Source organism: Pterocles gutturalis, unplaced genomic scaffold (assembly GCF_000699245.1).
Source record: "Pterocles gutturalis isolate BGI_N339 unplaced genomic scaffold, ASM69924v1 scaffold4245, whole genome shotgun sequence".
Taxonomy (NCBI): Eukaryota; Metazoa; Chordata; class Aves; order Pterocliformes; family Pteroclidae; genus Pterocles; species Pterocles gutturalis.
In genome coordinates this window covers 15,409-30,654 of record NW_010140477.1, presented here as the reverse complement: position 1 = coordinate 30,654, position 15,246 = coordinate 15,409, and the positions used below count along the sequence as shown (strand labels likewise).

The window sequence follows — 15,246 nt, the reverse complement described above, 5'->3', positions numbered from 1 at the left end:
TTTTGAAAACGGTCCATCTGTGCAGAATACAAAACCCAGTGCAAACTCCTGGCTTTAAGAATTAGCACATTTTTAATATTAAAATATAAGATAATGTAAAATTAGGTTGTGCTTGAGCAGCATAACTCTGCATATAAACAAGCCCCATTTGTATAATTCCTTGTGACTTTTTAAGGAAATTTACTTTCAGTTCATGGAAGTAAATCAATGAGAATTATCATTTTACTTTTGTTGCAAAGTAAAACTCTGCTTATCATACTTTTTACTATATATCCATGTTGTATCCATGGATTAGAAATGGACAGCAAAAAAATACCAGATCACTTCCAAGTACTGTCCTGCATCCCAGCCTCTGTATTCTACCAAAACAAACAAAAAAAACCCACCTAACAAAACACCCTTCAAGTTCTCATGGGCCTTAAGTGTTTCTAGACATTGAGAATGTTGTTCTGGTGATTGAGAGAGGAGTCTGGTAGCTGCTTAATAAGCTATAGAGTGGTATCAACAGGTGTTCTGCTCCAAAATAGGGACATATCACTGCCTTGTTAAAAACAACTGGTGATGTTTAACTTTCTTGTTAAATGATTAAACATTTTGGTGTTTAAAAAGTCTTTCAAGAAAGTTCTGTTTAATTGAGCAGGAATAATGGACTGTTAAATATCATAGGTAGTAGGACTCCAAATCTGAGGCCAGTTGATATTCACTTTTTTTGATGATTTCATAGATGTGAATTTTAACATATCGAACATGGATGTGCTCCTGGTCCTGTTTATCATTCTTGTTATAACAACAGACTTTCTCCAGTCCTGAGCTGACAATCATATTTGGCATCCTGATTGAAGTAGTTTAAACCCTTATGTATGTTATCAAAACAATGTATTTATGTGGTATCTTTAGACTTCCTAGCAGGTTACTTTTTTCCCATCTTTCTTGCAGTATGTCTCATGAATTGTATTAAAACTGATATTTCATTCAAGATTGTGTGCTGTAACAGCCGAGATGATAGCCACTTAGTTTTGGAGCTTTAAGAAGAGATTTCCATGTGAACTTTTAATTTTTAGAGTATAAACATTTTTGCAATGACAAGGTATTGAAGTTGTTTCATAATAGTGATTAATATTTTGGACTGTTGTGTGCTGTTTTCTTCATCAGTCTTTAGGCTCATTCTGTGTACAGTTACTTTTACACCTTTCTTAAAAACAGTATCAACTTAATCGGCTTGAATAACTGTGGAATTTTACTCCTATTTGTCTTCGCAAAAGCAAGGTGGAAGTTTTAATTTTACATACAGTTGCTTGACTGTTTACTTCCATTTCTTCCTTTCGCTCCTGAAGGTGGTTGGTGGTGCAATGGAAGAAGCTGGATTTCGGGAGATGGGAATGAATAACCAGGATCAGCTGGTGAACAGCAAGTGCAATGAATTGTCTGATGCAGCGTTGCAGCATGCGCAGTCCAACTGTTATGGCCTGGAAAACGTGGGCACATTGGAAGAAGCTGAGTATATCACAAAGGACGGAAAGCACCTGAGGTCCATGTGCTGCTCTCAAGAGTCTCGTGAGGAGACTCCTGGGAGGGAAGAAGCCCGTACTGATCCACCTGACGGCCAACAAGATCCAGAGAGTGAAAAACACAAAGAGAAAACTTTGGGTATGTTCCCTTCAGCATTTTGCTTTTCCAATGGCTTTAATATTTTTGTAAAATAGCTATGTGTTTTCTCTGTCTTTGTCTCAAATTTACTTTGTAGTCAAAACTTCTCATCTTTAACAGGATATTCTGAGAAAATGTGTACTTCTGCTTAGGAAAGACAGTTCTTAATGCATATGTAAGGATCCTTCTGCTGGTAATGCTGTTTTTACAGAAACTTTTAATAATAATAATAATGTAGTAATTACTAATCACCTTTTTTAACCTTCCAGTTGTTGGATTAACTTTTAAATTTGGGATTGCAGTGTTCAGTGCTACCAGAGCACTGCTGATATTTGAATGCCAAAGACTTTTTAAAAACACTTGTGGGAATATCCTTTATTAGCAAAACTTAGCTTTTAAAATATAACTCTTTCAGACTTTTCTTTTTATCTGTGCTATTATAAAGCAAAACTGTTCATGCAGTTTTAAGATTAAAGTAACTTTTGCTATCCAAGTTATGTAATGGCACATAGGCAAGACAAGTTTATTTTTACTGTGATAACTTCCCATTTGTGATCCGTTAGGATTATGCAGCTATCAAACCAGAGAACATCTTAACTCACACTAATTTCTCATGGTCCTATATTTTACTTCTAAAAACAGACTGCTTTTCTGGTATGTTTTTTCTCAGTATGGTTGTCTTTCATCCAATTCATAGGAAAAGAAGTGCTATTATTAATGCAAGCCTTGAACACACTTTCTACTCCAGAGGAAAAGCTGGCAGCTTTGTGCAAGAAGTATGCTGATCTGGTAAGTAATTTGTAAAGATACCAGGAGTTACTCATGTGTTAATATTAACTGTGGAATGCAGGAACTTCTAATACAGGGCAGTTAACAATTTCAGATGTTTCGCAGTGTTGGTAAGAAAAAACAAAAAGCAAAAAAAAAAGTTCAGGCTTATGATGAGTATTGCTTCAGCCAAACTTGCATGTACTCATTTCACTTCTACATGACTGCCTAAATCCAAAGAGAAAATAGGTTATGCTAACTTTTTGATAACTCGTTACTGACGCATAACTTTAGGATTAATTGAAAAGCTAAGAGTTTCTTTTGGGAGTAATTATTTTCTTAAGTTTTGTCTGTTGATAACGCTTTTGTGCTGGCATTTCACAATTTACACGCTTTAGGACAAAGGGAAAGAACATACTGTGATAACAAGATTGGGGGGGAAAAAAAACCTCAGTTATATTTAACTCTTTAGTGATTTTTGGGTGTAGGGGAAGTTCAAAGATTTTGCTTTGCGCTTTCTGATCATGCGAAGGAATGGATAGAAAAGTATATATTTCTTCAGTAACAAACCAAAAAGGCCAAGTGTTAGCAGTAATTCATCATAAAGTGCATTTCCACTCCAAGTAGGAGAAATTAAAACTTATTCTCTAAATTAATTGATGACAAAATTGGGTGGGGAGGCTCATAAGTTGACTTTTCAGAATATGCCTGGGACAAAAATGCTTTACTTGTTCATACTGAGACAGGGACAGACAAGAATGGAAAGACTAGAAACACTGTGTATATGTGTTTTCCCACCATATTAGTAGGTATAGAATGAATGCCAAACTAAAGAGATAACTGAATAGCTTGGAAAAAGCATAAGATTTGCCTTCTGTAGATACCAAGTATATTATATGTGAAAAAGTTTCTGAAATTAACATAATTGCTGCACAACATGGCATAACTTTTTTGAAGTAAATTTATTTTTCCTTTGAGATTGATAATGTCTCCAGAGCTTTGAGGATGAGCTAGCAGGTAGTCTTTTTACTCAGAGACAATACTAATTACTAAGAATAGACTTAGATTAGTTCTGTTTGTGAAATTATGAGTCCTCCTCGGAGGTCTGTTATGTTTTTGCTTTATTTTCTTTGCTCTTTCTCACATGCATGCTCTTGTTGACAAGTGAATTTCCTTCAAAAGTAGCAGCTTCTCTAAGAACTTGCTTTCATTTAAATGAGAAACAACAGTGCTTCCATAGTGCAACTCAAGGATGGGGCGCCCACCTGAAAATGAGCTTTGATATTGTGAGAGTTCTTATGAGCAGTTGCTTGTGCATGTGATGCCTTTTCTGTTTGAGTGAACAGCTCCCTTGTCAAATCACAGTGGTGGTGATGATGGCCTGCATGAGGAGCTAGGTTGTCTTGAATTCCAAGAAAGCAGTCTGCACCATCTTCACTTGAGTTTTCTTGTTGAAGGAAAGATCTCAAAACAGTTAGGTGACAGCTAGACCAAATTAATTGTAATTTCTTTCAAGAAGCTTGCCAGTCAGGAGAGACGTGTTCATGTTTTTTTCCCTTCGTAGGAGAGGCTCCATAATCTATAGGTAGAATGAGCATTCACAGTCCACAGATAGTCACCATCCTAGAAAACCAGTTGCTTTCCCCATGATGCTCAGAACTGCTGGGAAGTGGGGTGGGAGCTTGTCCAGGTGTAAGCATAGCTCCGTTTTATCTGAATGAGTCTTAGAGGTACTCTGGTCCCTTTAGGAAGTTTATATTGGATCTGGTTGTGTTCCTTTTAAGATGCATTCTTTTCTTCGTGATAGTGGTGGTGAACCCCTGGCATAGTTGTCAGCTGTAATGCCAGCAGAGGTTTGAACTGTTTATGACAGTGCACCTACAATGCTTTTTTTCTTTTTTTAAAGATTCATCATCTTTAAAGCTCACTGTCAGGTTTTTCAGTGGTGTCTCATGAAAAGGACTGTACAATAAAGGTAGGAATGCCTCTCTCCTGGCAAAAGATCTTCCACAATTTTTTTTTTCCTAATTTGGAATCTATCAGGAGATCAGTTGTGATGCAGGAAGGTTTGCATCCTTGGTAATATGTCTCACACTGGCATACTTTACAGGCCTGAAGTTTCATATGTACGCAAACAGCACAGCCACTTGAAGTGTTTTTTTCTGGCCACCCAAGAAAAGGGCTTTTTATGTCTGGATATCAAAATATTTCCTTAACATTCCTTTTCTCTAAACTAGATTAAATATACATTTAATTCCTGTTGTCATGGAGGTCCTTAACTTTATTCTTTCTTCTGTGCTTCAGCATTATTTTGAGCTCTTTCAGAAAACCAGCATTGTGTTCTTCTCTGTCACGGTGATGTTCCTTGTTGCCAGTTCTTTTCCTGTGGTGTCCTGAGGCTGAGGCACTATCTAATAAGGAGCAGTGTTAAACTTAAAATTGTTAACATCTTTACAATAGAACAGACTCTAAATAACATGGTTTCTTGGGGAGCCCAAAAATCATATATAATAGAACTTAATCTCAACTAGATATTAATGCAAGAAACCCCTATTCATTGGATATTCATTGAAGAGATTTTAAAGTCAGCACTGCATACAAAGTTTAATGCTGTCATCTACTGTCTAAACAGCCTAGCAGAAGCAATAAAAATTTTCCTTCAGATGGTTGACTACAAATCTCTTAAGTTGTCAAAGTCTGAGCTGTGCAGCTTTAATAGTATTTAACTTGATTTGTTAGGGCTGCTAGTTGTACCTGTGTCTTTCTGAAATACCCTAGCATTTTAAAAACTTGTATCAATTACTGCTTCTTTTGGTAGGAGCTCCTGCTGACACAAAAGAACTGTGTACACAGTCCTATGTTTTTTCTTTTTGATAAAAAAACAAGACCTGTTGGATAAACAGCTGTGTGTACCATGCAGATAAGAGAATGGAAAAAGTTGTAACTTGTTGAAAAGCCAGTCTCAGTTGTTTTTTAATTGTATCCGCCACATCCTTCTTTCTCAGGGCTAGTCCTATCCCTGTAGCTGAATACAAGCTAATAGCCTATGGTCAACAGGTCAAATGTTTGTTAAATTGGAATTTGTATATTTTTGTCTCCTGTCGTTGCACATTTAGAATTGTCTGTAGGATGATGGGAGTTTCTTTTTAAGATCAACTTGGGGATCTTAATGAAATTACTTGACTGCCCTGCCTTCATCTGAGAAGTTTAAAAGTTTGTTCAGTCTGCTCATCTAGATGCAGAAAGATAGTTTTGCCTGTTTGTTTAATAAGTGTACTCTCTAATATTAGTTGGAGGAGAGCCGGAATGTTCAAAAGCAGATGAAGATACTGCAGAAGAAGCAAGCACAAGTTGTGAAGGAGAAAGTCCACTTGCAGAGTGAGCATAGCAAGGCCATTTTGGCACGTAGCAAACTGGAATCTCTCTGTCGGGAGCTTCAGCGTCATAACAAAACTTTGAAGGTTAGTTTATGTACATTAATTACAGTGCTGGTGGTGGTGGAAATCTTACTTAATGATAACTGCTTAAAATCAAGACTGCTGCTTTTTATTTTCCACTTCGTCCATTAACTGTACTTGCAGAAGATAAGTGGCATGTGGCATAAGTATACCTGATTTAAAGGTAAAGAATATGGGGATAGTTAAACTCAATAAATTTTTTCCCCCTCAAACTGGTTCAGGGATCATATTACTTGCACTATGTGATCTTGCCATACTTGTTTCTGGGAGCAGTGCTGATGACTGCTGGAAAAAATAGCACAAGTGAAATAACAGCAGCATTAAATGTCAGGGTATCAAAAAAGGCTTAATTCTGTCAGAATATTATGAATGGGAGTGAAGTGGAAAAGAGCCAAGAGATTCTTATCTATGATTGCTGTAGGAAATGTCATTATAGTATCAATGCTGTTTTTAACATCTGCGTAATTCATGCTTGCAAAGGTGTTCATATACCGTTTTATAATGCCAGCCTCTGAGTAGTGTTGGTAGTGGTAAGGACAAGATTCTCTGAAAGTTTTGGAATGTCTACATTCTTCGTTCCATGTACTTCATATGGGTAGTCGGCATAGCATATTATGATTGTGGCTTATGTTAACTCTAGCACTCTAGAACTTGAAGCTGTGCAGAAGTGAGTTATTACCATTGTTTCTCACTCAAATATGGAAAATATGCGTGGTTTGGCTTGAACATGTTAATATTCTCTCATCAAAGGAAGAAAACATGCAGCAAGCGCGTGAAGAGGAAGAAAGACGGAAGGAAGCAACTGCACACTTCCAGATTACACTGAATGAAATTCAGGCTCAACTGGAACAGCATGATATACATAATGCCAAGCTCCGTCAGGAAAATATTGAACTGGGGGAAAAACTGAAGAAACTCATTGAGCAGTATGCATTGCGAGAAGAGGTGCTTATATTATGCTTCTAATGGGATTCTGTTAGTTCTTTGACTAGAAGGATCAAATGATTATTTGAAGAGAAAAAACCCAAATACTTTACAGCCATCATATATTTATATATATATATATCTCTTAAATTATTCTTTTTACTTCACTGCTGTGAAAAATTAAGTAGCTGTTTGGCTCAGTATCTGCCTTTCCTGTCTGGTTTTTCATATCTAAATTCAAGGTGCTTTGGAAAAGTCTTTCACAGTGAACGCATTCAAATAGAAATAAGTTGTCCAGAGACCGTGGAATCTCTGTCTGTAGAGGTATTCAGAACTCGGCTGGGCAAGGTGAGAGCGACCTGATCAGACTTGGAAGTTGATGCTGGTTTGAGTGGACTAAATGGCTTACAAGGGTTATTTCCAACATAACTATGTATTAATATTTGAAGGTCTTCTAAATTATAAATTATAATTTCACATTATAATAGGAGGTGCTATAAGAGTTATACTCTATCTTATTTGTTTCGGTTCATTAAGGTTGGGAAGGGTTTGGGAAGCTCCTTGGTGTATGTAGCTCTTCTTGTTGGCATAGAATCAAAGTAAGCTATCACACTTTAAGAATATATTTGGGCTGGTGTCATGGAAGTAACTGTATTATAGGGCTAACTGAGCAAGCTTTGATTGGCACCAATATGTGTGCTAGCCAGTCAAAGCTACAGTAGTGGAAGACAGCCAAGTCTCCTTGTCAAAGAGAGAACTAAGTTTCAAGGAGTTCTGCAGCTAAGATTAGTTTGCTATTTCTTAATTGGTGCAAGAAGTTTGGAATATAATTTCTTAACTTTTTTGGGGGGCAGGGTTTGTTGGTTTGTTGTTGGGGTTTTTTCTTAATCTGGATCAGTTAGAAAGCTCTCTGTAGACTAGTTCTCCCCCTTTTCGTGATCCTGGAATATTTGTATCTACCATGAGATAATTTGGGAAGAGAAAAAGTAGGAAGCTGCCTTGTGCTACTTTACGGATGGAAGTAAGACTGCAAAATTCAATGATTTGTGGAATTTCATCTGTTAAATAAACTATTGTTGCGGACTTTGCTCATTTTGAGCTTTTTTGGTTAAGAGGACTAGAGCTTATAGAAGTAACAAAGTACAATAAGGGTTAGAGGTAGATACAGGACAAAGTATAGTTATAATGTATGGACATAAAAGGAGAAAAAAGGCATGTAAGACAGCCTTTTGCTGCTTTTTCTTTTGCATGAAACTTCTGAACAACGTGCATCACCCCATACATGTGCGCTTACCTTAATTGACCAGTGGACTGTTTATATTTGACTAATATGATTTTATTTCTTCATTTAGCATATTGATAAAGTGTTCAAACATAAAGAGCTGCAGCAGCAACTAGTGGATGCCAAACTTCAGCAAACTACCCAACTTATTAAAGAAGCAGAGGAAAAACATCAGCGAGAAAGGGAGTTTGTAAGTAAATTCTATATGTGTTAAGAGAAGTAACAGAACCCACCAAACAAGTTTTTTCATTATTTAAAGCAAATACAGCAAATTGAGGGGACTGTCTTCTCAAAGTTTCAACACCAAGACTAAGATCTAAGTTTTGTGTATGTATGATGGCTACAATATTAATGTCCATATTTACAGGCAAGTAATGTTACTGTTCACATTTTCTCAGCAAATGTGCTGGATATCATTTAGATTTTTCTTAGACGGGGAAATGTCTTGAGCTGAAACACCAAAGGTACTTCTCTGGTGGACGAGAATTCTAACTTCTGTTTTTATGCTATAAGAAATAACAAATGCAGATTAAAGCACATGCTCCTCTGAACTTTCTGTCCCCAAAACTATGCCAGATGTTTATTTGTATGTTGATAATCAGCAATTTACTTGCAGTCTTCCAAGACGCTTGCTACCAATTAAAAAATAATACTTAGGTGAAGTTTTTTTTTAATGCTTCTTATATCTGTAGCTTCTAGGCAAGAGACTTGCTTTTCCTGTATAATCTTAAAATGATCATCCAGTGTTGGATTGTTCTGTATTTTTAAAACATAATTTTTGAATCATAAGCTGATTAAAATATCTTTAAAGATGAACCTACAAAATGGAGTCAAGTTGAAGCAAAATTGGTTTGACCTAATCTGTATGGGTAATATTAGTGACTGGAGAAATCGAGGTGGAAAATAAGAGAGGTTAAAAAACAGTTTTAAATTGTATACAGTTTGTTAATGAACTGCTCATAAATTTGTCAGTTCAAACTTGCTATAGAAATAGAAACATTGACTCATGCTACCAATTAGAAAAATGTCTCAATAAAAATTCTTGCATGCCAGCACAGGCTATAAATTGTACATATGAAAGTATAGTATAGTGATTAAAAAAACCATGTGAGAAAACATGGTTGGACGGCCCTTAGGTGATGTTAACATTTGTTCATTTTTCATCATAGATCAAGTTAAGCCATTCTTAGGAGTACCTTCTTCATTATGTGGCTCTTTGCATTGTTTTTTTAGCTGCTAAAAGAAGCTACTGAGTCCAGACACAAATGTGAACAGATGAAGCAACAGGAAGCTCAGCTGAAACAGCAGGTATTTTTTTTTTTTTTGTGGAGTGGTCTTCAATAACAGTTGTTCTGAAAATACCAAGAGATTTGTGATTGTAGTGAATGTACAAAATATACAAAAAACCTAAGTTATCATTCATCAGATGCAATACACTACTTGTCAGAAGTACTTGGTATTTTTTCAGTTGTCTTAAGTTAATTTCCACTAGGTAATTCTTAAATAGTGAAGTGCGAAGTATAAAATGTAAAGACTTGACATTTTTACTTACTGTTTAATACATCTGGAGAGTACTGTTACTGGAAGGTTCTTAACATGGAATTGCTGGAGTCAGTATCCTTTTAAATTAATAGTGTTAATATTATAAATACTAGAGTATATGAAAGAAAGCTTAAGAATCTGTTAATTGTGGCTACTTCTTTACTGTTCCTTGGCTTCTCTGAAACTGTTGTTGTCTCTTCCAAAGGTATTTTTATCTTTTTTTTATAGCTGTTCAGGACCAGAGAGGCCATTGTGACTACAAAGAATTGGGTGGGGATTTTTACCCAGGCAGGTTTTAGAATTTGTTTCTTAGTGTTTCCATCTCATGCTGTTGTGAAGGATTGGGAGCAAGCCATGTCATGTACGTAAACATGTTTATCCCTGTAGTTATTCAGATTTAGTAACCTGAGTGAGTGTCCACAAAAGCCTGCTCTCTTCAAACTGTTTTCTTGCTGTAAATGCTACAGCAAAATCCTCTGAGTGGAGAGAAGGTCTCTGGTTTTTGTGCTGTGGTTCTGGATCACCTGCAGTCATTGGCCACACGTGAGCTCAGGATGTAAGGCAAAGGGAAATGGTAGGTTCAGCTAACATCATAGCATCTGAGAAGCAGTAGCTATTCCTTTCATTTTATACCTCTTACTGCTTCTTTTTGTGAGGTTTTGTAATAAGTCTTCTTGCAAGCTCCATTTCATGCCCTTTTTTTTTACACTTGCTGTACCTAATTCTTTTCCACAGTTTCCAACAGTTACATTTATTGTGTGTGTGTGTAGTTAAATGTAATCATACACACATTGCCATTGGGTTTATTAATATCCAAATTTTCCAAAATAGTGTTTTGTCATGCTTAGTCTTTCATTATTTTTTTCAAGTTGGTTACCCTTTATTGAAAATCCCACTGCCTTATTGTTATGCTTTTTAATAGTAGCAGTGTATATAGTCTGTGGTTTCCTGGGGCCCACAGATATTTTTTTTTTTTTTAAGAATAAGGTGAGCTAGAAAGTTCAGTCACAATAATGGCAAAGATGTACTGTTGACAAGCTAGGCTACCTCCTGTTATGACATCTCCTCTGCTATTAGAGCAAAATACAGTATTTCTGTGCTCTGAATTGTGTTGTCCTGCAACTCGCAATGTGAGAATTGAGAGAATTTATTGCTCTTCGGGACAGTGGGATTGAGTGCACCCTCAGCAAGTCTGCCGATGACACCAAACTGTGTGGTGTGGTGGACACTCTGGAGGGAAGGGATGCCATCCAGAGGGACCTGGACAGGATTGAGAGGTGGGCCTGTGCAAACCTCATTAATTTCAACAAGGCCAAGTTCAAGGTCCTGCACGTGGGTCAAGGCAGTCCCAAGCACAAATACAGGCTGGGCGGAGAATGGACAGAGAGCAGCTCTGAGGAGAAGGACTTGGGGGTATTGGTGGATGAGAAGCTGAACATAAGCCGGCAGTGTGCGCTTGCAGCCCAGAAAGCCAACCGTGTCCTGGGCTGCATCAAGAGAAGCATTATCAGCAGGTCGAAGGAGGTGATCCTCCCCCTCTACTCTGCTCTCGTGAGACCCCACCTGGAGTACTGTGTTCAGATGTGGGGCTCCCAACATAAAAAAAGACCTGGACTTATTGGAGAGAGTCCAGAGGAAAGCCATGAAATTGGTCAGAGGGCTGGAGCACCTCCCCTATGAGAATTGGGGTTGTTCAGCCTGGAGAAGAGAAGGCTCCCAGGAGACTTAATAGCAGCCTTCCAGTACCTGAAGGGGGCCTACAGGAGGGATGGGGAAACGCTCCTTATCAGGGAGTGTAGTGAGAGGACAAGGGTAATGGGTATAAGCTGAAAGAGACTTAGACTAGACATTAGACATTAGAGATTTAGACTAGACATTAGGAAGAAATTTTTCACTGTGAGGGTGGTGAGACACTGGAACAGGTTTCCCAGAGAAGCTGTGGATGCCCCATCCCTGGAGGTGTTCAAGGCCAGGCTGGATGAGGCTTTGAGCAACCTGGTCTAGTGGAGGGTGTCCCTGCCCATGGCAGGGGGGTTGGAACTAGATGATCTTTAAGGTCCTTTCCAGCCATTCTGGAAACCATTCTGTGATTCTGTGTATCAGTCGGTGATTTGATGTTCGAAGTTATTTTAAGAAGAACCATGACCTGTTTTTTTTAAACCATGCTTGTTAACGTATTTTGCACTTCCTTCTTGGTGATTGACCCTGTGGTGCTGGGCAAGAAAATCTTCTGTTATAAAATGTTAATGCTCTTATCTTGTTAAAATATAATGCTTTTCACTATTAAATGAATTCTTTGTCAATATTAGCTTTCCATGATTTTTGCTCACTGGATAGATTTCATAGGTTGTGGAGGTGTATTTTGATTTCTGGAATCAATCATGTTTATTTTGTCCCAGCCTTGGTTGTTAACTTTGGCTGGTTAAGGTGGAAAGGCAGGTCTTTTCTAGGTTTAATTTCACTAACCATGTGCTGAATTTCCTGTGTATGTGCACAGTTGGTTTTTGTTTTTTTCCTCAGTGGGGAAACAAAAACAAGAGAGTGATTGAACTGTGATGTCTTCCAAAATGTTATTAAATATAATACCCTTTTTACTTTAGAATAATTGTTGTTCTATAAACATTGAACTCACCTGAAAACATACTATTCAAATTATATACAAAGGAGAGTTCTGCATGCTCCTCAAATGGAAATTGTAGGATAATATAAAGAAAAAAGATTAAAATGAGTTAATCTTCTACTGTTTTGAGTTTAATTTTCCCTTGTACTTCAATATTTTTGTATTTGTATACAGCTGTTCAGATTAATGTTCCTACCCCTTTCCCAACAGCTTTCTCTTTACATGGATAAGTTTGAAGAATTCCAGACCACCATGGCAAAAAGTAATGAACTCTTTACAACCTTCAGGCAAGAAATGGAGAAGGTACTTATAGGATTACTTAAAGCTTCGTTAAAAGTAATATAAAAATGCATGCTGTTAGTGGGATGCATTTTAGATTTCATAACAGTGTTTGCCTTCTGAAAATATAGGGAGTATTTTGACATTTAATTTGGATTATAAAATGGGCGTAAGAATTTCTCATTGTGGAAGAGAAATGTAATTTTTTTTTTCTGGTTTTTTACATACTTGCATAATATCTGAATCCCAGTTTCAGTGTGTTATCAAAGGCATACAGTACTTCTTGGTCTTTTTGGCTGTGCTTATGTTTTAAAACTTATTTTCCTGGAGCTTTGTATTAGTTGTACTTTAAGGTTGCTAGTCTTTCTTTTTAAAATCAATCTTCTTTTCTTTGAATGCAGAATCTGTATTTGTGCAGAAGATTTTTCTGTAAAGTAACTTGTTCAAACTGAACTTGGAAAGTAACACTAAGAAGTCGAATTATTCACCTAAACCTCCCTACGTTGCAACACAAGCCACAAGATTAAGTCTTTTGTTTATCTTTTGTAGATGACGAAGAAGATTAAGAAACTGGAAAAGGAAACCATAGTGTGGCGTACAAAATGGGAAAACAACAACAAGGCTCTTCTGCAGATGGCTGAAGAGGTAATTATCTTTTAAGCAGCAGTATGGCTAAACTAGAGTCTGTGTCCTAGAGAATGTCATACAGTTTTTCAGTTTTAGAGAATTGGTAATGGTACACAGTAGTTTCTTCGGCCTTCCATTTTCTGTTGTGTAAATGGCACTATTCTCCTCAGACACCGAAAAAAAAAGAAAAGCTGCTATATAAATCTAAACTCATGACACTAAAAAAGTTCAGCCTCATCTTTCCTTCCTTACTGTTTAATTGGTGGGATAATGAGTATGAAATCATACAAGCTGAATTAATTGACTGTATTGTAATATACCGAGCAAAGTTCAAGCAGTGCTGCAAGAGAAATCTATTTTAAATATACAAGACTGACATGAAGCAAGTAACCCATGTGTAAGGGTTCAGTTACTTTCCTGCATTGCTGCTGCTTTTGAGGTCATGAGGTGCTATTAATTGTAGTTCAGCAAGAGAGGAGATAAAAGTTTTCACGCAAGCCATAGGCATACAGTTTTGTCTACACTGTCTAATGTCTAGTTCAGGTATGTTAGGTATGATTCGCTAAATCATCCTAGGTCATACAGGTTCTGCTGTAGCACTGCATATCTTTCTCTGTTCTTTTAAGGAGCTAGTTAGGAGAGCCATGAATATAGTACCTTCTGACCTTCATTCTGCTGCTGATTTCCCACTTGTATGCCCTTCTGCTCCCTATAGTTGCCATTATTTGGATTGTAACTGACTGCTTTATGGGACTTAATATCAGGATCCTCACTTGACACTCAGCCCTCACTTACAATTAGCATTATGTAGTTATGTAGTTCTCAGTGCTTGTTTCTAAAGGTGTTTGTTGCCACTCCAACTTAGACAAACCATCTGAAGTGTAATGGTTGAGCGTGCTGAGTACATTTGTTCCAGTGCAGCTGGAATTTGACATATTGGATTAATCAAGACTTAATACTCGGAATTAAATAGTGGTGATTCTTTTCATTAGTTTAAGAAAAAAAATAATTTGGATCACAGAGCTTTTATTTTCTTTTTGTCCTTCAGAAAACAGTAAGAGATAAAGAATACAAGGGCTTTCAAATAAAACTGGAGCGTTTGGAGAAGCTATGCAGGGCCCTTCAGACAGAAAGGAACGAGCTGAATGAGAAGGTGGAAGTCCTTAAAGAGCAGGTTTCTCTCAGAGAAGCAGATGTGGATCTAGCTGTGCAAGTGTTGCAGTCCTGCACACTCAATTCCCATGAGGAGCTGGGAACTCCCACTGACATGGAACCAGGAATCCAGCCTGATGTGGAATCATGTGTGGCAAATAATTCTGAAAAGACTGTCTCAACAAGTCCTGTTCCTGGCAGTGAATCTGTAGACTAAAATTAAGTGTAAACACTGTATTGAGAGATATATTTTGTGTATAACTTTCTCTGTTGGTGGTAACTATTTGGTTTTGTGGTGAAAATTTTCTTACTTTTTCTACCATATCTGTATTTTCTTAGAACTACTGGACTTATGTGGTACAGGAAGCTGCATAGCAGCTTTAAATAGCTTAAACTATAAATTTTCCACAACTGTGTTGCACATCTGCCTCATTTTTTAAAAGAAAATATTTTTCCATAAAAGGATGCATGTGCGTTTCCTCCCCACAACACACATCACTGTCATGGAAGACTGTGTACAGATATAACATCGTTCCGGGGAAAATAGTGACACTTTTTTGGTTTAAAGAACAACATTCTGGTTTTGTTCATAGATTTGCCACTCAGTATGCTAAAGATTATATTTCCAGTAAATTTATCCACATAAGGATGTCTAATGGCCAGTAAAAAATGTCAGCTTTCCCCTCTAGTATGTTTCCATATATATGAATGAAAAAGTAAAGGTCCAGGATATAGTAAAGGTATGTTTAAAAGGTTTTATGTACTTTGTGGTATGAACAAACAGCTTTGAAATACATTAATTTGCAGCTGGTGAAACAGGGTGTACAACTTTTTGCAGACTTCTCAGGGTTGTGTTGTAAAGGTTAGTTTGGACTATTTGCCCTGCCTGTGAACATGTTAAATATAAGCGTGTGAGAAAATGTACAGCAATGTGGAGTTTTGCAGTT

At 37.1% G+C, this 15,246-nt stretch overlaps 1 protein-coding gene across 1 annotated transcript; it reads left to right on the top strand.

The window, feature by feature from the left end:
* The first annotated feature begins 1,349 nt into the window (after positions 1–1,349).
* TXLNG (taxilin gamma) lies at positions 1,350–14,716 on the top strand. The gene is made up of 9 exons (XM_010083666.1): positions 1,350–1,647; positions 2,345–2,436; positions 5,706–5,876; positions 6,624–6,818; positions 8,150–8,269; positions 9,313–9,387; positions 12,452–12,544; positions 13,070–13,165; positions 14,196–14,716. The coding sequence occupies exons 1-9, from the start codon at positions 1,350–1,352 to the stop codon at positions 14,514–14,516; spliced, it is 1,461 nt and encodes a 486-aa protein (XP_010081968.1). The 3' UTR covers positions 14,517–14,716.
* Positions 14,717–15,246: the final 530 nt, after the last annotated feature.